At 52.5% G+C, this 21,428-nt stretch overlaps 2 protein-coding genes and 4 non-coding genes across 8 annotated transcripts; 1 reads left to right on the plus strand and 5 right to left on the minus strand.

The window, feature by feature from the left end:
• Nucleotides 1-8,770: 8,770 nt before the first annotated feature.
• On the minus strand, nt 8,771-15,256 carry RPL7A (ribosomal protein L7a). Its single transcript, XM_069754506.1, has 9 exons — nt 15,189-15,256; nt 14,918-14,993; nt 13,804-14,032; nt 13,578-13,727; nt 12,968-13,108; nt 12,720-12,799; nt 12,242-12,372; nt 12,024-12,093; nt 8,771-8,928 (listed from the first exon to the last, which is right to left on the minus strand). The coding sequence occupies exons 1-9, from the start codon at nt 15,254-15,256 to the stop codon at nt 8,824-8,826; spliced, it is 1,050 nt and encodes a 349-aa protein (XP_069610607.1). The 3' UTR covers nt 8,771-8,823.
• On the minus strand, nt 12,441-12,513 carry LOC138668307 (small nucleolar RNA SNORD36). Its single transcript, XR_011319133.1, has one exon. It is a non-coding gene; the product is annotated as a small nucleolar RNA SNORD36 (small nucleolar RNA).
• Nucleotides 12,860-12,932, minus strand: LOC138668306 (small nucleolar RNA SNORD36). The gene has a single exon (XR_011319132.1). It is a non-coding gene; the product is annotated as a small nucleolar RNA SNORD36 (small nucleolar RNA).
• On the minus strand, nt 13,179-13,248 carry LOC138668311 (small nucleolar RNA SNORD24). Its single transcript, XR_011319137.1, has one exon. It is a non-coding gene; the product is annotated as a small nucleolar RNA SNORD24 (small nucleolar RNA).
• LOC138668309 (small nucleolar RNA SNORD24) lies at nt 14,615-14,684 on the minus strand. The gene has a single exon (XR_011319135.1). It is a non-coding gene; the product is annotated as a small nucleolar RNA SNORD24 (small nucleolar RNA).
• MED22 (mediator complex subunit 22) lies at nt 15,002-21,087 on the plus strand. Of its 3 annotated transcripts, none has more exons than XM_069747360.1 (4): nt 15,002-15,377; nt 18,655-18,735; nt 19,735-19,943; nt 20,598-21,087. In XM_069747360.1, the coding sequence occupies exons 1-4, from the start codon at nt 15,255-15,257 to the stop codon at nt 20,770-20,772; spliced, it is 588 nt and encodes a 195-aa protein (XP_069603461.1). In that variant the 5' UTR covers nt 15,002-15,254; the 3' UTR covers nt 20,773-21,087. The 3 variants fall into 3 exon arrangements, with proteins under 3 accessions (XP_069603461.1, XP_069603462.1, XP_069603463.1); XM_069747361.1 differs by having other exon boundaries at nt 15,122-15,377; nt 20,604-20,911; XM_069747362.1 differs by lacking the exon at nt 20,598-21,087 and having other exon boundaries at nt 15,122-15,377; nt 19,735-20,086.
• The last annotated feature ends 341 nt before the right edge of the window (nt 21,088-21,428 follow it).

Genomic DNA, 21,428 nt, shown 5'->3' on the forward strand with positions numbered 1-21,428 from the left:
GCAATTATTACCTGGGCAAGACTAAGGAAATCCTGAAAACATGACATGTTGGTGGGCCTTGAGGACTGGAGTTGGGGACCCCTGTCCTACAGCATCTGTCATGTGACACATCTGGGGCAGTAATCCCATGAAAGACTTGGGGGCCACTTTGTTCTGGGCCCCCAGCAGGTTCACCGGCTGCTATGAGCCTATGCTTAGAAGTGCACCTGACCCCAGAGTCTCCTAGTGCCAAGGTCTGGACTGTGGTTTGTCAGTGAATCGCTGGCTCTACTTCATTGTCATTGGTGAAAGGTTCTGTTCACACATTGCAATAATGGTACTATACAACCAGCTGAGTAATCCAGGCTCCAATCTTAGCTCAAAGTAGTAACGCGTGGATTGAGCTGTGAACTTCACTATTACAGTGCGTGCAATCCACCGAGAAAATGTCCTCTCCAGCCAGCCTACATGACTAGTGAACGTTGCCTCGTCACTTAGAAGGCTGGCACAGACCATACTTCATTTCTTTCCCCACTGCCTTCCATTTTTTTGTCTGGTGCCTGTGACATAGGGTTCTTGGTGTAACAAGGGTACAGCCGGGCACAGGATTGTGAGATGGAGCCAGATCCATCATGGCTGGCTTTTGTACCCCAGTCTTGATGAACAGAGCACTGGAGTAAGAGAACCTCTCACCTAGTGTGTGCCACTCGGGGCCTGGAAGACATCTCTGCTGTAACTTAACCTCACCTTTGTGGCCTAAATTCTGATGAATGAGTTGAGCGCGGTTGGTGCCACATGAATGAACTGCTCAGGACTGATGCACAAATGTTGCTACTTTTTTGGAGCTTGGAGTTGGGGAAACAAAAATAAATTTCAGTGATTTTTGCCAAAATTCTGTTGATAACACCTTGAAGAATCGAGGCCTAAGAATTGCGTACACATGGAGTACTTAACATTCACCAGTCTCACGTAGTCGTGTCCTGGACTAATATGTGATGCATTTGACTACATTTACACGCTTGGGATTTAAAAATGGCGGCCAACAGTGCAATTTTGGCGCAATCTCCAAAAGTTGCAGCTACAACATGGGAACGCAGCCTAATAGAGGTGGCTCATCTGTATGCGCCAGAGAATGAAATCAAAGCCCTAGGGATACATGCCTTGATATATTCGACTGTGTGTGAGAGCACAGCTGATAAAAGTTGACCCTTTGGCTATGTTCACACGCTGCGGATCCACAGCAGTTTCCCATGCGTTTACAGTACAATTTAAACCTATGGGAAACGCAATCCGCAGTGCACATGCGGGAAAAAACGCGCGGAAACGCAGCTGTTTACATTCCGCAGCATGTCAATTCTTTGTGCGTAATCCACAGCGGTTTTACACCTGCTCCATAATAGAAAACCGCAGGTGTAAAACCGCAGTGGAATCCGCAGGAAAAACGATTTATCAAATCCGCTGCGGAAAAATCTGCAGTGGACCATTCTACGTGTGCACATACCCTTTCCCTCTTATCCCAGACTGTGTACTGGTGCTAGGGGCAGTGTTCTGTAGGACTGGGGGCGGTATGTATGGATCATTTATTTCCTCTTACAATTGTGTCATTTTGGGAGCATAGACTATTCTACCTTTGGGGTGAGTCCTAAGATTTCAATTTGGATCAGAAAAGACAAGGTATGAGGAGAATAAATTAAGAAGCACATGAAATATTGCATCTGTCATCATTTCTCACCCCATCCGTGGAAGAGCACAAGAAGAACGTGGAGCTCCAAAAATGTTGTTCTGCGCTGCTCCCTTTCACACTCCCAATTCGTGACCCAGTCCTACAGAGAATTGGGACAGATGTGACTGGGGACTATCTTGGACAGCGCAGCAGAATATAATGGTGCTATATAAGTAAATGTGCAGTCTGAGATGGTGTGCACTGATCCCAAGAAGAAGCTAGGCTTGTGGGGTAAATAAAGGAGTCCAGCAGGAGTCATCCGAGTGTGTATTATTACAGTATGAAATAAGTGTAGTTACTATTTCATGGTGCCTATGTGATATCCCCATGGGGTCCTCCGTGCAGTCATACATCTGAGTAATTGGGGGATACGTGTGGCCGACAGTACCTTTCCTCATGAATCCCGCCTGAGATTGTTCAAGAATCTCCTTGGGGAACTCAGAATAATTGGCCATGAGGTTGTCCGTTATGTGTTCAAGGGAGCTGATATTTGACAATCCGGCCAAAAGTTTAATCGGGAAGATCTTTTCCCAGGAAATGTGCCGCCTTCTGGACCTCCTGAAGAGGCGGCTGCAAATGGGGCAGAATAAAGTGAGTTTAGATCTCCTGTTCTTGCGAAGGAGATTTATTAAGTGACACATGTCATTTTTACCCTGGTTAAAATAGAATGTGAGAGGCAGGGTCACCCAGTAGCTAATAATAAACTACCTCAGAAGCCGGAGTACACTTGCTATTTTTTGGTGCCCAGACCAGCAAAAGGTTCAACAAACATCTATGGAGGCTCTGTGCCCAAAATTATACTCCACCATGTTCTAAACGAAGATCGGCATATGAGGCGTCAGTCTTACTAAAATCTCCCTCCTATATTCAAACTTTGTGCCGTGTCCAATACATCTCAATAAACCGATTGATGACCTGGGTCTGCGTCACCTTGCAGGAGGGGACTGGAGCGTCAATACTTTCTTTATACGGGTGGTGTATTATTAGGACAGATCATGAAGGCTTTTGATAACGGAACAAGCTGCTTTAAGGTGGCTCTTATGGTCTTATCTAGTTGACGGTACATTGGGCATTTTGATCAATGATCAGCTGGAGCAAGGGCTCTCCTCTGATCACCATAAAAGGTCCTGTCATTATACAGCGACAAGCAAAAGGGTAACAATTAGGCTGCCGTCACACTAGCAGTATTTGGTCAGTATTTTACATCAGTATTTCTCAGCCAAAACCAGGCGTGGGAGATAAATGCAGAAATGGTGACGTATTTCTATTGTACTTTTCCTCTAATTGTTCCACTCCTGGTTTTGGCTTACAGATACTGATTTAAAATGCTGACCAAATACTGCTAGTGTGACGGCAGCCTTAGGGATGAGCAAATAGCTTCGGATAACTCACTAGTGATGAGCGAGTGTACTCGTTGCTCAGGTTTTCCTGAGCATACTCGGGTGGTCTCCGAGTATTTTGGCGTGCTCGGAGATTTAGTTTTTGTCAATGCAGCTGCATTATTTAAGGCTGCTAGCCAGCCTGAGTACATGTGGGGGTTGCCTGGTTGCTAGGGAATCCCCACATGTATTCAAGCTGTAGCAGCCACAAATCATGCAGCTGCATCGACAAAAACTAAATCTCAGAGCACTCACAAATACTCGGAGACCACCCAAGTAACGACTATACTCGCTCATCACTACTCCTTATCCGAATAGCTATAGAGCTTTCCGAATAGCTGCATCGGGAACCTGGATCGCTCCGGCTGATCAGCAGTTCGGCGCCGGAGCTGCATGTGTCACAGTCACAACACATGCATGGAGAGACCATCAAATGCACCCTGAGGCCAAGCTCCCACGATGAGTATATGGTGCAGAGGCTGAAGAAATTGGCTCAAATGGGGCTTCTGTCATAGCTGAGAGGACTAGGTTCAGGTCCCATGGCATGACCCTATTCTTCACCATTGGCCTAGACCGTTTTGTCGCCCTGATGAATCTGCTGACCCAGTAATTCTCAGCAATGTTGCAGCCAAAGAGGGCCCCTAAGGCCAATACATGCACTTTAAGAGTATTTGGGGATAACCCCATATCTAACCCCTTCTGTAAGAATTCCAAAATCTGGTCTATCGGTATTGACTGACCAGCTATTACCCCCGAGTTCTGAAGAAATCTCTTCCAGATTCTGACAAATTTTTGTGGTGATTATTTTTCTGCTCTTCAGCAGTGTTAATGAGGCCCGGAGAGAACCCCATATCTTAACAGCGCCCGCTCAAAATCCACGCCGTCAGATGAAGGCCAACTGCCCGAGGATGGTAGACTGGGCCCTGGGATAGGAGATCCGGGATGTCTGGCAAGACCCATGGGTTGGACATTGACATAGCCCTTAAGGTACTGTCACACTGAACGATATCGCTAGCGATCCGTGACGTTGCAGCGTCCTGGCTAGCGATATCGTTCAGTTTGACAGGCAGCAGCGATCAGGAACCTGCTGTGCCATCGTTGGTCGCTGCAGAAAGTCCAGAACTTTATTTCGTCGCTGGACTCCCTGCAGACATCGCTGAATCGGCGTGTGACGCCGATTCAGCACACACGCCGATTCAGCGATGTCTTCACTGGTAACCAGGGTAAACATTGGGTTTCAGTGCAGAGGAAAGCAGAGCGCCGGGGGACAGACAGCGGAAGGTAAGTATGTAGTTTTTTTTTTTTTACTTTTACGCTGGTAACCAGGGTAAACATCGGGTTACTAAGCACGGCCCTGCGCTTAGTAACCCGATGTTTACCCTGGTTACCAGGGATCCGGCATCGTTGGTCGCTGGAGAGCTGTCTGTGTGACAGCTCTCCAGCGACGCTGCAGCGATCGACATCGTTGTCGGTACCTTTAGGCATGGAAACCACGTCCTTCTGGGCCAGCGGGGGGCAATTACTATCACTGTGGCCTTGTCCTTCCTGATCTTCCTCACCACCAGAGGAAGTAGAGACAGGGGAGGAAAGGCGTAGGCTAGCCTGAAGTTCCAGTCTATGAGGGCGTCTACTGACAGAAGATTTTCTCTGGGGTTCAGTCACTTTTCTGTTTTCTTTTGTGGCAAACAGATCTACATCCGGTTGACCCCACCTTTCCACGATGAGGTTGAAGATGGAGCCGTTCAGGGACCACTCTCCCTGCCTCAGTGTGTTGCGGCTTAAGAAATCCGCCATAGTGTTTTCTGCTCCTCTTATGTGAAGAGCCATCAATGAGAGAAGATGTTGCTCTGCTAGCTGGAACAGACGATCTGCTACGTACATTAGGGATTTGGAACGGGTCCTGCCTTGGTGGTTTATATATGCCACGGTGACCCGATTGAGAATACCCGCACGTGGTGGCCCTGTAGATAGACAAGGAGTGTTTTAACTGCCTGTTCCACTGCCGTTAACTCCTTCAGGTTGGAGGACATTTCCATCTGACGCAATCCCAAAGCCCCTGGACCAATATATCTCCCATGTGAGCCCCCCACCCAGAAGGGCTAGCGTCTGAGGTGACTATACGAGTTACATTATATTCCCAGGGGACCCCCGTGGACAGGTTCTCTCGGTCTAGCCACCATTCAAGGGATACAATAGCGTCTTGGGATAGGGTCAGCAGGCTCTCCAGACATCCCCCCAACCTTTTTTGTTGTAACAGCACCTCGCCCTGAAGTATCCTCGTATGATACTGGGCCCATCGGACCGCTGGAATACAGGACGAGAGAGAGCCTAACAGACATGGCTCTTCTAAGGGACATGGTGGGGGTTTTAGAGGCATTCAGCACCTGAAGGTGCAGGCGATCAATTTTCTCGAGAGGCAGACAGCATTCCTGAACCTGAGAATCAAGGGTCAGGCCTAAAAATCGCTGCACCATCATGGGCTCTAACCGTGATTTTTTGACGTTTAGCATCCACCCCAAACGCTCTAGGGCAGACATTACTTTATGTAACTATTCCAGACAGTGATCCGCCGTTTTACCTACGATAAGGAGATCGTCCAGGTAGGGGATTATTAGAATGTCAGACTCATGTAGGTGGGCCATAACCTCAGCCATTACCTTAGTAAACACCCGAGGGGCGACCGATATACCAAAAGGGAGGGCCCCATACTGGAAGTGTCTGACTACCCCATCCAACCGTACCGCCACCCTCAGGAATCGTTGGTGTCCTGCATAAATGGGGATCTGGTAATAGGTGTCCTTTAAATCCAATACTACCATAAAGCAGTTTTTAAACAGTAGCTTTATTGCGTGTGAATAGTCTCCAGTTTAAATGATTGTACGGTCAGAAAATTGTTAAGAGCCCTAAGGTTAATAATTGTTCTGAAGGAGCCGTCAGGTTTACGCATCAGGAATAGAGGAGAGTAGAATCCTCTACCCTGTTCTCCTTCCGGAACCTCTGATAGGACATTCTTATTGAGCAGGTCGTGAACTTCCGATTCCGGGGCCGCCTGTTCTGCTGGAGAGGACCTGAGTGGGGTAATTCTGAAGAAATTCTGAGGGATAGAGGAGAACTCTAGCCGCAGACCCGTAGCCATTATTCCCAAAATCCAATCGCTACTGGAAATTTTGGACCAGGCTGGGTAGAAGGCAGATAGTCTACCTCCCACCGGGGAAACTAGTCATTGGGGTGGTTTTTTGACCTCACGGGATGGCTCCTGACGTCCCCCACCTCCAAACATAAATCCAGTACCTCTTCTTTTTATCGCCCCATCTGCTCTGGTCTCTAGCTGGTCTTCAAAAGAACCTTTTCCCTGCGAAGGGACGCCTGTAAGTAGTCGGTAGACTGGGAAATTTCTTTTTCTCGTCTCCGGCTTTCTCCAGCAGTTCGTCTAGGACTGGACCGAACAGGTATTCCCCTTCACATGGGATAGAGCACAGACGGGATCTGGATTGAAGGTCACCCAGCCAACATTTCAGCCATGGGGCCCTGCGTACCGCATTTGATAATCCTGCCGCTCTAGCCGCCATTCTTGCAGAATCTGCAGATGCGTCCGCGAGAAAAGCAGCGGCATTCTGAATTGGCAGGAATTTTAACATGGAATCTCTGGAGACTCCCTCTTCCAATTTGGACCCTAGTTGATCCAGCCAGACCATCATTGATCTGGCTGCGCATGTCACAGCTACCGCAGGTCTTAGGGCACCCGCCGACATCTCCCATGTCCCTTTAAGAAATGAGTCTGCCTTCTTAGCGAGAGGATCCTTTAGGGAAGCCATGTCATCAAAGGGAATAGATTATTTTTTAGACTCCTTAGCCACCGCTGCGTCCAATTTTGGTGCCTTATCCCACGTGTTCACCAGGGGGTCCTCAAAGCGATATCTACGTTTAAAACGCCGGTGGAAAGGAGCCTTTCTTCTCTGGCTTTTTCCATTCCCTCTTGATAAGGTTCTGAACCTTGTCATTAAGAGGAAATGACCAATGCTTTTTCGGGTCTAGTCCGCCAAACATTAGGTCCTGTGCTGAAAGTTCTGGCCTTTCGTCAGCCACCCCCATGGTGGATCTAACTGATTTAATCAGCTTGTCCATCTGGTCCAGCGGGAAGCAGAAACGATTAGAATCCTCTTCTGAAGAGGACGCCGAAGAGACAGAGGTTTCTGAATCATTCTCCCTTCTAGGGCCTGCGGACGAATCCGAATCTGAGGCGCTAGGCTCCCTTCTTTTGGAAGGCTCCCCCCGGGACAGGGATTTCAGGGAATCTTTCACTTCCTTCCTGATAATCTCCCTAAGGTTTGATGTAAAATCAGGAGATTCTTCCGCCACCTATGGGAGCGGAGAAAAAGGTTATGTAATTTATCCGGTGCTACCACTATACAGTGCTCCAATCAATCTATTCCCTACCGTCTGCCGCACACACGACTGACAAAGTCTTTCAAAGTAGGCGTCTGGCAAAGGGCAAGCACATAGTGCGCATTCCTTGTTTTTTACCTTACCAGCGCATTTTTTCCCCTAAGGAAATAAACATAGGAATAAGACTACATCAGGGTACGTTCACGAAGATCTCTTACCCAGGCAGTAGCGGTAGGTACCGGATTACCGGGGGGAGGGGGGGGGGTGTCGGTCCAGATCCTTCTGTTTAGATCTGCAACTGGGCTGGTTACTGCGTCCGCGGGTCTTCGGCTCCAGCAGAACTTCCGGCTCATCCATAGCTGCAGATGGGCTCACAAGCAGCCCTGCAGCGTTGTTCCCCCGGAACATGTGCAGGTGTGTCCAGAATCCACCCCCCCACGTGCAGATCCTTGCTCCACCCCCCTCCGATCGCTCCCCACCACCACCCCTGCAGGACCGCGGTGTTTCCAGCTAAAGCCGGCCGGCATTTGATTTCCGGTCCCGCCCCGTGCGTCACTTCTGTATCGGACAGTGCGCTCAGGGACGGCGCCGCCGGACCACCCAGCCGCTCGCCGCTGCACCACAGCGGCGATCGCGGCAGAAGCTGGTGTCCGACCCCTGGCTACGGCCTTGCCCCCGACAACCTCCGAACCGAAAGGAGCGCAGAGGGGCGCTCCCGGAAGCCTGCACTGCACCGACGAGGACCAGAGGCGGGGAAGACAGAGGCCCAGGAGAGTGAACGGACCCCCCCGGGGGAGGGAGGAGACCTACTCACCTCGCTGGCCTCGAGACGGATCTCCTCCGGACGCCGCTCCACTCTGCACCGCTCACTGTCGTGGAGTCCTACCCGGACCCACCGTGGCACTTCCAGGGACCCGCACTGCCCGATGTAGGAGACCCCCTCGCTACCTGGGTCGGACAGCCGGCCTGGGTATTGATAGGTGAACGAAGTCATATCTGAAGGGAATCCTGTCCTCCAGGAACAGGAAACCAACTGATGCGTGGGAGAGGTGCCGCCCTTATGTATCTGTAGGTTTCCTGTTCCTGAAGGGCGGATCCCCTCTCTCCGTAATGCTGTCATGGACGACCGATAAAATAGATCATCTAACGTTTGTACTAAAGGATTATTACAGACAAACCACAATTATAACATGCGCCCAGGGTGGCCATACCTTACAAGCACAAAATTCCCCTGGCCACAGACTAGCTATGCCCCCCCCCCCCCCATCACACCCACTCCCTGGTAAAATGTACACAAGGTAGATTTTCTTTAAATTCTTTATTATGTACAGAACAGATGTGAAGCGGTCAGTACATTTAACCAAGTTTTGTGGCCAGTTCCTTGGCCTTTGCTTTTTCCAGCTTGACAATTCTGGCCACAGACTTCGGGCCCAAGATGCCTCCTCCCCAGTGACGACGGATCTGTAAGAGAAGATAATGGTGTCACCACAGCATTCAGGACACTTGATCTAAGAACGGTAGCATGGGGGAAATGAACATTCTGGCAGGACGCTCATATAGGTTGGTGTTTGGCCATTCACAAACCATGCGGTAACTTTATGTGAATGGTGACAGCCACTTGCGGTCTATGAATGGCTCTCACTGGGAGTATGACTGGGTGTCAATGCAGTTTGGGCTGCATCAATTTTGCATAAATGTGTTGGAGGGTGAACTTAAACTTAAAAGGGGATCCAAGAGTCTGCTCTCATTGGTGAGAAAAGCCAAATGGTTCTGATCACCAAACAAAGCCAGACAACTATGGGATGTTTGTTTTGCAGGGCTGTGGAGTCAGAGAGCCGGTGACCATTTTGGTGGAGTCGGCATAAAATGGACAGACTCCTAAAACATAAATTGGGTACAGTAGTTCAGTGCAGGATGCGCTGGAAGTGTTTTCAGAAGAATTTGGGAAATATCCTATAAATGTATTTTCTGTTCCTGATCAAAGGATCTGTGTATTTAGTTGAGATGACTGTGCTGCACTTTATGTACATGCTCAGCAGTGACCAGTGCTGTGGGGCCATAGACAAGACGAATCTGTGCTGCATTTTCTGTACATGCTCAGTAGTGACCAATGCTGTGGAGGTCGAACTCGGAAATGGAGGAGTCAGGGAGTTTAGGGCTTACCGACTCCACAGCCCTGGTTTTTGGGGCCAAGTTAGAGAACTGTCCAGGTCAGAATGCCCATAAAACTCTCCCAGCACGCACCTTAAAAAGATAGGGTGCTGCAATGGCGCACTGACACCCACTGTGTACATTACAGCCAACACTTTATGTAACCAACTGCCAGGGTCAGACATTTTTAAATCTGTTTATTTAACACCTCGGAAAGTGACCAGATGATGAAATTTGGCCACAATCCATCTCGTAGATCTAGCACTTATGATCCAGAACTGCAGTCACCTCACCACCAAAATGGTAGTCAGAACTGATGTTTGATCATTGGCTGTAAATTGACAAGCAGCCAATATGTGACCATCACTTATCAAATCTGGCCATTACAGAGGACAGGACTCCACCATGCAACACCGTTCATGAAAATGGCGCCTAGTCATAGCACAGGTGGACAGAAAAGCTCAGTGTTTAAGGAATCTTCAATAGTGATGAGCGCGTATGCTCATTGCTCCGGTGATCTATGAGTATTTGTTAGTGCTCGGGACATTTCGTTTTCTCCCCTCAGCAGCATGATTTATAGCAGAGTCAACAAAAACTAAATCTCCGAGCACTAACAAATACTCGGAGAAAACCTGAGCAAAGAGTATACTTGCTCATCACTTGTCTTCAGTAAACTCATGCTGACAAAACCACAGGCAGCATGAATCTAAGCGTGGCTGCCCGACTGCAGCAAGGTAGACACACTCCGAAACACCCTGCGTTTAACGATCGGGCCAGAAGCCATAGGAATAGAAGTTCCTAGTCCTGCAGTGCCTGGCTGAGCTTCCCTTGCACCGCTCTAGGTGATTGATTATGTTATGTTATGTTTGTGTGTGTGTAGCCCATTCACTATCCCCATCTATTCCCCAACCCCTGAAGATGGCTGGACCATGATTGTAAATACATCATTGTAAATACACACCTGTACTTTGCATCTCCCCCTCCTCATTGTAGATTGTAAGCTCTGACGAGCAGGGTCGTCTTATTTTGCTTTAATTGTATTGTTAACGTTGTTACTTATGACTTTTGTGTTTGAAACTGTTAAACTGTAAAGCGCTGTGGAATATGTTGGCGCTATATAAAGATTATTATTATTATATTATTATTGATGTGTGCACATAGCCAATCAAGCAGAAGTGCAGGTTTGGGCAGCATAAATTGGACGGATTGTTGTAATTATGTTACATCTGTCACCAGATTTTCCGCCCCCTCCATCTGAGTATAGCATGATGTAGGGGCAGAAATCCTTAGGGTATGTGCACACGTAGGTTGAATCTCTGCAGACTTTTCCGCACCTGTTTTTGAAAATTCGCAGGTAAACTGCACTGCGGAATTCCCGTGGTTTTTGTGCGGATTCCTATTATGGAGCAGGTGTAAACCGCAGCGGAATCCGCACAAAGAATTAACATGCTGCAGAATGTAAACCGCAGCGCTTCTGCGCTGTTTTTTCCGTAGCATGTGCACTGCGTTTTTGGTTTTCCATAGGTTTACATGGTATTGTACAACGCATGGAAACAAGCAGCGGATCCGCAGCAAAATCCACACCGTGTGCACATAGCCTTAATCCAATGATTTCACAAGACTGCTTGCTGCAGCCATTGCTCTCTACCATGCAATCACGAGATTAGGACAGAATAACGCATGGGGACCAGCGACTGAGGACAGAGCCAACGAGCACAGACCAGGAACACCCATCAGACTGGGCTGCCCATCAGCATAGGGTGCAGGAGGATGAGGGAAAAAAAAAAAAAAAAAAAGTATTTTCTTGTCTTTCCGTAGAAGCTGTGCACAGGCTAGGAAAGACAACTTAAGGTTGGTGACCAATTATTTTGTTTTCTGATCCAGGAGACATTTCCTCCTTGAATTTAAAGTTCAGAAGTGTTGTATATACTGGACAAGTGGAAACTGCAAGTTACAGATATAACACACAGGTCATCCACTACCTATGGTGACAGGTCACCATAGGTAGTGGATGAGGCTTTGAGCCAGACGATCGTGCACCAGTGCCATAACTAGGGGTGATAGTGGTCTGAACACAGACATGGTGGAGTCTTCTCCTCTGTGTAATGGCCAGCCCTTATAGAAGATGAAGCATGATGACCACATACGAGCTGCCGGATAATGTACACTAGTGCTGCCGTGCAATCCTCACCACTGGGCGAGCAAACAATATGACATTTTACTCATATTGAGCAAAGTGAAAAAAGCTAAACCATAATCTGGTATCTCTGCGATTGTTATACGTTTATCCTGGGTTCTGCAAACACTGAAAAATTGTACATACACCCTAAAACTCTTGCCACTAACACCAAACCCTCATAAGGAAGAAACTATCCATCTCCCCCCAGCAGCTGTCACCATCTTACCTCATCGTGTCGTTCATTGTAGTTGGTCTTCACGGCTTCCACCAGTTTGGATAGGGCACCTTTATCCTCCCTGTAGGACAGAGACAAGGATGAGTTCTCAGTCCAGACCATACTTGACAGATCAAGGTTCACGCCCAGCCACAATTCAGGTAAAGAAAGTCTGGGAAATAACTGCTGAGAAGTCACAAGGTCAGAGCAGGACAATAGTCATGACTTACGGGTTCACTTGTGTAAAGGCGATACTGGTGCATGTTTTCCTATGGACGAGGCGGCCCAGTCTGGCCTTGCCCTTCACAATACAGTAGGGGACTCCCATCTTCCGGCACAGAGCAGGCAGGAAAACTACTAGCTAGAAGAGAAGCACAGCATGAGCCAGCGCCAACAGCAGCCACTTGTGCATGCAGCACTTACAGGCAGATCGCTCAGGGTTAAAAAGCTCGAATTGAATCTTCATATTCAGTCAGGTGAAGAAATTCATACATCACTGCAGATCTGCCCTGCACAAGACCCCCACACATCCAAACTCACTCCCCACCCACCATACTTACTAACCCTAGTCCGGTGTAGACAACCCATTATTTCTCAAAAACCCACCCTACTCAGAACTAACAGGCCCCCAAACGCCACCATCGCAATGCTTGTACATCCCACCAGCTAGAGTGACACCAACAGGGACTTTGCGTATCACCATCGCACCTCAATGGGATCCACATCATGAGAGATGACTACCAGCTGGGCTTTCTTGTTCTCCACCAAGGTGGTCACTGTGTTAACACCTGAAAGAGAAAGTCATCAGCTGCGCTCATCTCACCCGAGACCCCAAAAAGAACATGGTCATTGCTCAGGGTTAAAAAGCTCGTGTTTATTCCACACAATGTTTCAGGTGAAGAAATTCTGACATCATCGCAATCTGCCACCAAAGCCCCAACCTGTCCCCCACATACCTGCTCTGATCACAGGGGGTCTCTTTGTTGGGACGTCTCCTTTGCCGGCTGCCTTCTGCTCAGCACGGGCCAGCAGCCGCTTCTTTTTCTCCAGCTTGGTCTCGGGCCGGTATTTGTGCGCCAGTTTGAAGAGCTGAGTGGCTGATGAGAGAATGTGCATTCAATGGAGGCAGGGAGACCAACGGGAAAAGTCACAGGAGCACGGACATCGTGCATCAGAGATCTTGGTGGAAAAGTGTAATCACAACTTCTCAGATAGCAAATATCAGACATCATGTGCACGTAAGCCCATCACAGATCATCACCATCCCCCACCCTCCCGGAACAGAGCGGCACCAAATGCCCCCCAAGAGGGCATCACCTTACCCCTCTGGGCCAGAGAACACAGCAGCACCAAACCCACAACAGGGACCAGTGTATCAGCCCCCAAAGGAAAACAAGTCCCCAAGAGATCATTCACCCCGTGCTGCGCTCTCCTGTGCACTGGACATTAGTGGTCCTCCCATTTGTCAGTCAACCAGGGTGACCTATAAGTGGGGGGCACCTGATCTGTCCACAGCCGCAGGATGATGGATGCCATGGGACAGAACTGTGGGGGCACTACACCAACCTGTCTGCCGATCCAGGGCCTGGGTGAACTGGTTGATTGCAGGGGGCACCTTCAGACGCTTGTACAAGATGGACCTCTGGCGCTGGAGCCGGATGTAGCGCGGCCATTTCACGAAGCGGGTAAGGTCCCTCTTGGGTTGGATATCCTGGCCTGAAGGCAGAAGAGGGGTTAAAGGCGACTACAGCTCACAGGTCAGTCGGAGGCAGCGACGGGCAGCACCACTCACCAATGCCAAAGTTCTTAGGCCGCTTCTCGAACAGCGGGTTCACCACCTTCTTCACCTCTACCTTCTTCACCACGGAAGGGGCAGGAGCCACCTTCTTGCCCTTCCCCTTCACTTTCTTTCCTTTCGGCTGCGGAGACAAACAACTGAGCAATGGGGAGACCCCCAACCTACAGGACAAGATGCAGGGCCCACAGACACCCACCCCGACCACACACAGGGCGACACCAGCCTACAGGACAAGATGCAGGGTCCACAGACACCCACCCCGACCACACACAGGGCGACACCAGCCTACAGGACAAGATGCAGGGTCCACAGACACCCACCCCGACCACACACAGGGCGACACCAGCCTACAGGACAAGATGCAGGGTCCACAGACACCCACCCCGACCACACACAGGGCGACACCAGCCTACAGGACAAGATGCGGGGTCCACAGACACCCACCCCGACCACACACAGGGCGACACCAGCCTACAGGACAAGATGCAGGGTCCACAGACACCCACCCCGACCACACACAGGGCGACACCAGCCTACAGGACAAGATGCAGGGTCCACAGACACCCACCCCGACCACACACAGGGCGACACCAGCCTACAGGACAAGATGCGGGGTCCACAGACACCCACCCCGACCACACACAGGGCGACACCAGCCTACAGGACAAGATGCAGGGTCCACAGACACCCACCCCGACCACACACAGGACGACACCAGCCACAACACCGAGGAGAGCCCCCCATTACACAGGATGGCCCCCCAGCCTCATCACACAGCGGTACCAGCGCCTTCCCCGGGGACACGAGCATCAGAGATCTTGGTGGGAATTGTCATCAGCACCTCAGATAGCAAATATTCAGTCACATCATCTGCTCGTCCGGCAACAGAACCGTCCGCCGCATGCCGGTACCGTCTCCCGCCCCGAGCACCCGGTGCAGTCAGCCGCCTGCACAGAAACGCGACTTACGTCCCGGAGAAACAAAATTCCACCCGGGAGAGATGTGGGGGCCTCCACCGACAGCAGCCCGTGGTCAGCGGAGCACAAGAGCGGCGGCGGCCGGAGGATGGCAGCGGATAGGGAAAGCGGAGGAACAGATGAGCACTCACCATGGCGGACGGGGCAGAAAAAGGAAGACTAAAGGATTGTGGGTAATTTTGTATGGCCTCAGCGATATCGCGACACCTGCAGGAAGAGCGAGATTTGATGCAGATGTGAGTGGCGTGTGAGGAGCGCCCTCTGAAGGCTCCGAGTGGCGCTGCTGCAACTGGTCAGTGACGTCATGTGGTGGATCACAACGTTGCGCGACGATGTGGTAGCCAATCACAGTGCAGCGGTGCGGAGAGATGGCGGATGGTGACTGAGAGGGGACTCACTGACGGTGAGAGCGCGGGGGAATAGTAGTGCTGCCGGGAAAGCAGACGGCTCCTCATTCCTTCCAGTGTCATGGCGCAGCTGCGAGTGCTCCCCCAGAGCAAGGAGACGTTACTGCAGTCCTACAACAAGAGGCTGAAGGACGACATCAAGTCTATCATGGACAACTTCACTGAGATCATCAAGACTGCCAAAGTGAGGAGGATGGGGGTTCTCCGAAACCTGTCCTGTTCTGGGGATTGTGTAATAATAATGAGTGCTGTCCGCCAGCTCTGTCGTCCGCCCACCGGCTGTCCGCTAGCTCTGTCGTCTGTCCACTAGCTCTGTCGTCCGCCCACCGGCTGTCCGCTAGCTCTGTCGTCCGCCTGCCAGCTGTCCGCCAGCTCTGTCACTGCCCACCGGCTGTCCGCCAGCTCTGTCGCCCACCGGCTGTCCGCCAGCTCTGTCTGTCCGCTAGCTCTGTCGTCCGCCCACCGGCTGTCCGCTAGCTCTGTCGTCCGCCCACCGGCTGTCCGCTAGCTCTGTCGTCCGCCTGCCAGCTGTCCGCCAGCTCTGTCGCTGCCCACCGGCTGTCCGCCAGCTCTGTCGCTGCCCACCGGCTGTCCGCCAGCTCTGTCTGTCCGCTAGCTCTGTCGTCCGCCCACCGGCTGTCCGCTAGCTCTGTCGTCCGCCCACCGGCTGTCCGCTAGCTCTGTCGTCCGCCCGCCGGCTGTCCGCTAGCTCTATCGTCCGCCTGCCAGCTGTCCGCCAGCTCTGTCGCTGCCCACCGGCTGTTCGCCAGCTCTGTCGCCCACCGGCTGTCCGCCAGCTCTGTCATCTGTCCACTAGCTCTGTCGTCCTCCTGCCGGCTGTCCGCTAGCTCTGTCGTCTGCCCACCGGCTGTCCGCTAGCTCTGTCGTCTGTCCACTAGCTCTGTCGTCCGCCTGCCGGCTGTTCGCTAGCTCTGTCGTCTGTCCACTAACTCTGTCGTCCGCTCGCCGGCTGTCCGCTAGCTCTGTCGTCTGTCCACTAGCTCTGTCGTCCGCCTGCCGGCTGTCCGCTAGCTCTGTCGTCTGCCCACCGGCTGTCCGCTAGCTCTGTCGTCTGTCCACTAGCTCTGTCGTCCGCCTGCCGGCTGTTCGCTAGCTCTGTCGTCTGTCCACTAGCTCTGTCGTCCGCCTGCCGGCTGTCCGCTAGCTCCGTCGTCCGCCTGCTGGCTGTCCGCTAGCTCTGTCGTCCACCTGCCAGCTGTCCGCTAGCTCTGTCGTCCGGCTGTCCGCTAGCTCTGTCATCCGCACACTGGCTCCCCGCTAGCTCTGTCGCCCATCCACCAGCTCCCCGGCTGTCCACTAGCTCTGTTGTCCGCCTGCCGGCTGTCTGTTAGCTCTGTTGCCTGCGCGTGGGCTCCCCAGCTGTCCGCTAGCTCTGTCGTCCGGCTGTCTGCTAGCTCTGTTATCCGCCTGCCGACTGTCCGCTAGCTCTGTCATCCGCACACTGGCTCCCCACTAGCTCTGTCGTCCGTCCACCAGCTCCCCGGCTGTCCACTAGCTCTGTCATCCGCCTGCCAGCTGTCTGCTAGCTCTGTTGCCTGCGCGCGGGCTCCCCGGCTGTCCACTAGCTGTCGGCAGTGCGCCAGCTGTCCGCTAACTGTTGCCTGTCCGCTACTCTGTCGCCCATCTGCTCGCCCGCCGGCTGTCTGCTAGCTCTGTCGCCCAGCTTGCCAGCTGTCCGCTAGCTCTGTCGTCTGCCCACCGGCTGTCCGCTAACTCTGTCGTCTGCCCACCGGCTGTCCGCTAACTCTGTCGTCCGCACACCGGCTGTCCGCGAACTCTGTCGTCCACCCGCCGGCTCCCCGCTAGCTCTGTCGCCCATCCACCAGCTCCCCGGCTGTCCACTAGCTCTGTCGTTCGCCTGCCGGCTGTCTGTTAGCTCTGTTGCCTGCGCGCGGGCTCCCCGGCTGTCCGCTAGCTCTGTCGTCCGCCTGCCGGCTGTCTGCTAGCTCTGTCGTCTGCCTGCCGGCTGTCCGCTAGCTCTGTCATCCACACACTGGCTCCCCGCTAGCTCTGTCGCCCGTCCGCCAGCTCCCCGGCTGTCCACTAGCTCTGTCGTCCGCCTGCCGGCTGTCTGCTGGCTCTGTTGCCTGCGCGCGGGCTCCCCGGCTGTCCGCTAGCTGTCGGCAGCACGCTAACTGTTGCCTGTCCCCTACTCTGTCGCCCATCTGCTCGCCCGCCGGCTGTCCGCTAACTCTGTTGTTCGCCCACCAGCTGTCCGCTAACTCTGTCGTCCGCACATGGGCTGTCCGCTAGCTCTGTCATCTGCCTGCCAGCTGTCCGCTAGCTCTGTTGTCTGCCCGCCGGCTGTCCGCTAGCTCTGTTGTCTGCCCGCCGGCTGTCCGCTAGCTCTGTCGTCCGCCCACCGGCTGTCCGCTAGCTCTGTCGTCTGCCCGCCAGCTGTCCGCTAGCTATGTCGTCCGCACACCGGCTCCCCGGCTGTCCGCTAGCTCTGTCGTCCGCCGGCTGTCTGCTAGCTCTGTCGCCCATCCGCCAGCTTGCCAGCTGTCTGCTAGCTCTGTGATCTGCCTGCCAGCTGTCCGTTAGCTCTGTCGTCCGCTCACCGGCTGTCCGCTAGCTCTGTCGTCTGCACACCGGCTCCCCGGCTGTATGCTAGCGCTGTCGTCCGCACACTAGCTCCCCGCTAGCTCTGTCATCCGCACACCGGCTCCCCGGTCCGCTACCTCTGTCGCCCGCGAGTTCCCTGGCTGTCCGCTAGTTCTGTCGCCCGCCCACTGTTTGTCCGCTAGTTCTGTCGTCCACACACCGACACCCCGGCTGTCGGCTAGCTCTGTCGCCCGTGATTTCCCCAGCTGTCCACCAGCTCTGTCGCCCACTCGCCGGCTCCCTGCTAGTTGTCGCCCGCATGAGAGTTCCCTGGCTGTCCGCTAGCTCTGTCGCCTGCGAGTTCCCCGGCTGTCCGCTAGCTCTGTCGCCCACCCACTGGCTGTCGGCTAGCTCTGTCGCCTGCGAGTTCCCCGGCTGTCGGCTAGCTCTGTCGCCCGTGAGTTCCCAGGCTGTCCGCTAGCTCTGTCGCCCGTGAGTTCCCAGGCTGTCCGCTAGCTCTGTCGCCTGTGAGTTCCCCAGCTGTTCACCAGCTCTGTAGCCGGCTCCCTGCTAGTTGTCGCCCGCGTGCGAGTTCCCCAGCTGTCCCCTAGCTCTGTCGCCCGAGAGTTCCCCAGCTGTCCGCTAGCTCTGTCGCCCAAGAGTTCCCCGGCTGTCCGCTAGCTCTGTTGCCCGAGAATTCCCCGGCTGTCCGCTAGCTCTGTTGCCCGAGAATTCCCCGGCTGTCCGCTAGCTCTGTTGCCTGAGAATTCCCCGGCTGTCCGCTAGCTCTGTTGCCTGAGAATTCCCCGGCTGTCCGCTAGCTCTGTCGCCCGCTCACTTCCCGCTGTCCGCCAGCTGACTGACTGCTCACTTTTATTTCCTTTTGTTTTGGTCAGATTGAAGAAGAACATCAGGTCAGCCGCTCGACCCAAGGGGAACAGGACAACTACGAGATGCATGTCCGCTCAGCTAACATAGTGAGTAGAGTGTGGTCACTATCTTCTCCTCTACATGTATCGTAGGTCGGCGGTTTATCGCCTGCAGACTTTTGCTGAAGGTCTCTCTTCAGTATAATAAGTGGTGATATCACCCCAGAGAGGGTATATAGCGTACACTGTGTAGTGGAGGTTTCAGCTGTAAATGCACCTCGAATGAGCTCTAGAGGGGCCCGGCTGCTGGACATTATGGAACCCACCCACCATAATCCCAGAAGTAGGACCGTTGTGACGTTTGCACATGAAGGCCTCTACATGACCTCACACCACCATTGTCAAACTCCATTATGGTTCAGAGCAATGCAGGCCTGTCATCTCCAGTGATAAGTCCAGACTTTTGTCTTGGACTCAGTGACTGCTGGACATTGGTCTGGGACCACATGAACAATGTAATGAAAAGGTCTTCACGAGGGAACATCACAGCGGTCCTGCTCGCAGGATTATGGTGTGCAGAGGGCATAACGTACTGTAGTCGCACACCCCTCTAGTCTTCATTCCAGGTGCACTAACATCTCGGCTTTACATTGATTTGTCATGAAACCAGTGGTGCGGCCAATTCTCCAAAGTGTCCCAGGAGCTGTTTTTCCACATGACAAAGCCGCCTGTTCCTCATACTGCTGTGATCAGCCTGCCTGGCCTAAACCTGTTCCCATGGCTTCAGCGTCTCCGGACTTGTCTCCTTCAAGCACATTGGTGATGTCATTGGTCAGTGATCACACAGGAGCTGCCAGGAGCGGATCCTGATGATTTACCCAAGTGCAGTCAGCGGCTGGGAGTGTCGGGATCTCTGCACGGGGCTCAGACTCCAGACTGGATACAGCCAGAGATTGTGATAATGTTATGTCTATTCTTCCATCATTTGCAGATTAGTAACGTCTCCATCCATGGATTTCCATAGCTCCATGACTTGAGTGTAAGAGCTGACTTGGTGCTATCTCACTGGTGATGGTTTGTAACTTATACTCCTGGTCTGTGCTCCAGGTCCGTGCTGGGGAGTCTCTGATGCGGCTGGTGTCTGATCTGAAGCAGTATCTGATCCTGAACGACTTTCCCTCTGTGAACGAGGCCATTAATCAGCGCAGTCAGCAGCTGCGCGGTCTGCAGGACGAGTGTGACCGGAAGCTGATCTCGCTGCGGGATGAGATTGCCATTGACCTGTATGAACTTGAAGAGGAATATTACTCCTCCAGGTATAAATAAGTTCCAGACAGATGAAGTGCCCAAGTCTGGGAGCGGGATTGTACCCAAGTCCTGCCAGTTAGGGGGTTAATACCTGTGCCATGGTGGGCTGGTGGCAGTCGTGTATCATGGGCTCTGTGATCGTCTGTCTTTAGTATCCTGTGCTCTGATTTTTCAATTTTGTCATGAGTGGGATCCTGCAGTGTGTTGGTGTGTAGTCTAGTGTTCTCTGTTATCAGGAGACATCACACACCATGTGGCGGTGCAATTGGTGTCCTATGAGGGTAATAACCTGTCAGAACAATAAAGTGACTTGTGCATCAACCCTTCACATTTGTGCCATGGCTGAGTGTTGTGGGGTCCATCCGGTGATATGAATGAGTAGTTCATGTGGTGGGGGGTGCAGGCCCACTGTGTGACACCGTCTCTCCTCGTGGTCGCTGGTATGATGGACCATCCTGCTCACTGTTGTCTTCTGTCACTTCTGCTCTGATGCCTTGTGTAGTTTCGGGGGTGGTGGCCTGGTGTGGGGTCTTTAGGGCCATACATGTAGTCTGTACCTAAGTTGCGGTGATTCGCTGCTTTCCAGTTCTTAACGCTTTGCTTCTGTCTTGCTTTTCTCTCTTGCTCTCTGGACTCTGCTGCTTTACCTGTTGTGTTGTAAGCTACAGTGTGTGTGAGCCGAGCGGTCTGCCGCTGTGTGAAGCGTACTGGCTCACAGACTCCTCGCCTCAGGACCCGTGCACCCCGGTGATGTCCGAGAACAGCGCCCTCCCCAGTCAGGTTCATGCATCTCCACATGTGAACGGACACGGAGTGAGCATGTCCGAGCACAGCTGAGAGGGTGGAGCGCAGATCATTCCTGGTCCTCTCATCCTGGAGACCGCGGAGGGGGTGAGCGCGCTCTGCTCGTCCACATCTTCCATCATCTGATCTTATCCGCTCATGTATAGGACTAGTCAGTCTGGTGGCCTAATGCTGTCCGCGTCTCATCACATGGAGTGCGTGTACCACACAGGAGCCTGAATCCGTGCCTGGCCCCATCCCCGGAGCGCTCTGTCACCTCGCCATTTGCGGTGTACTTGTAGTCGTGTTTCCTCAACTGAACGTTTCATTTGTTCCTTTGAAACTGAAATAAAAGTGATTTTTATTTTTTTTTTGTTAATTTCTGTTTCCAATCAAAGAAATAAAGTTTACCAGTGTTGAATCTGTAGAACCGTCCAGGTAGAAGATGGATTCATGTCCGCTATACAGGCTGTATCTGTAACAGGAGCCACGGGCTGCAGAGATTTGGCTCGTGGCCCAGTCTTCTGCCAACCACATGCTTCACAGCTGGAATCATAATGCTCCCTCTGCAGATGATCATGTGCGTGGTATTGGGGGCAGAAACACACGGGTGATCCTTATTATTGAAGAGGCGGATCTCATTAGCTCTGTGATGTCAGAGTGGGCCATGCATAACTGGGGGGACCAGATCTGTTAACAATGGATGTGTC

This window comes from Ranitomeya imitator, chromosome 2 (genome assembly GCF_032444005.1).
Source record: "Ranitomeya imitator isolate aRanImi1 chromosome 2, aRanImi1.pri, whole genome shotgun sequence".
NCBI lineage: Eukaryota > Metazoa > Chordata > Amphibia > Anura > Dendrobatidae > Ranitomeya > Ranitomeya imitator.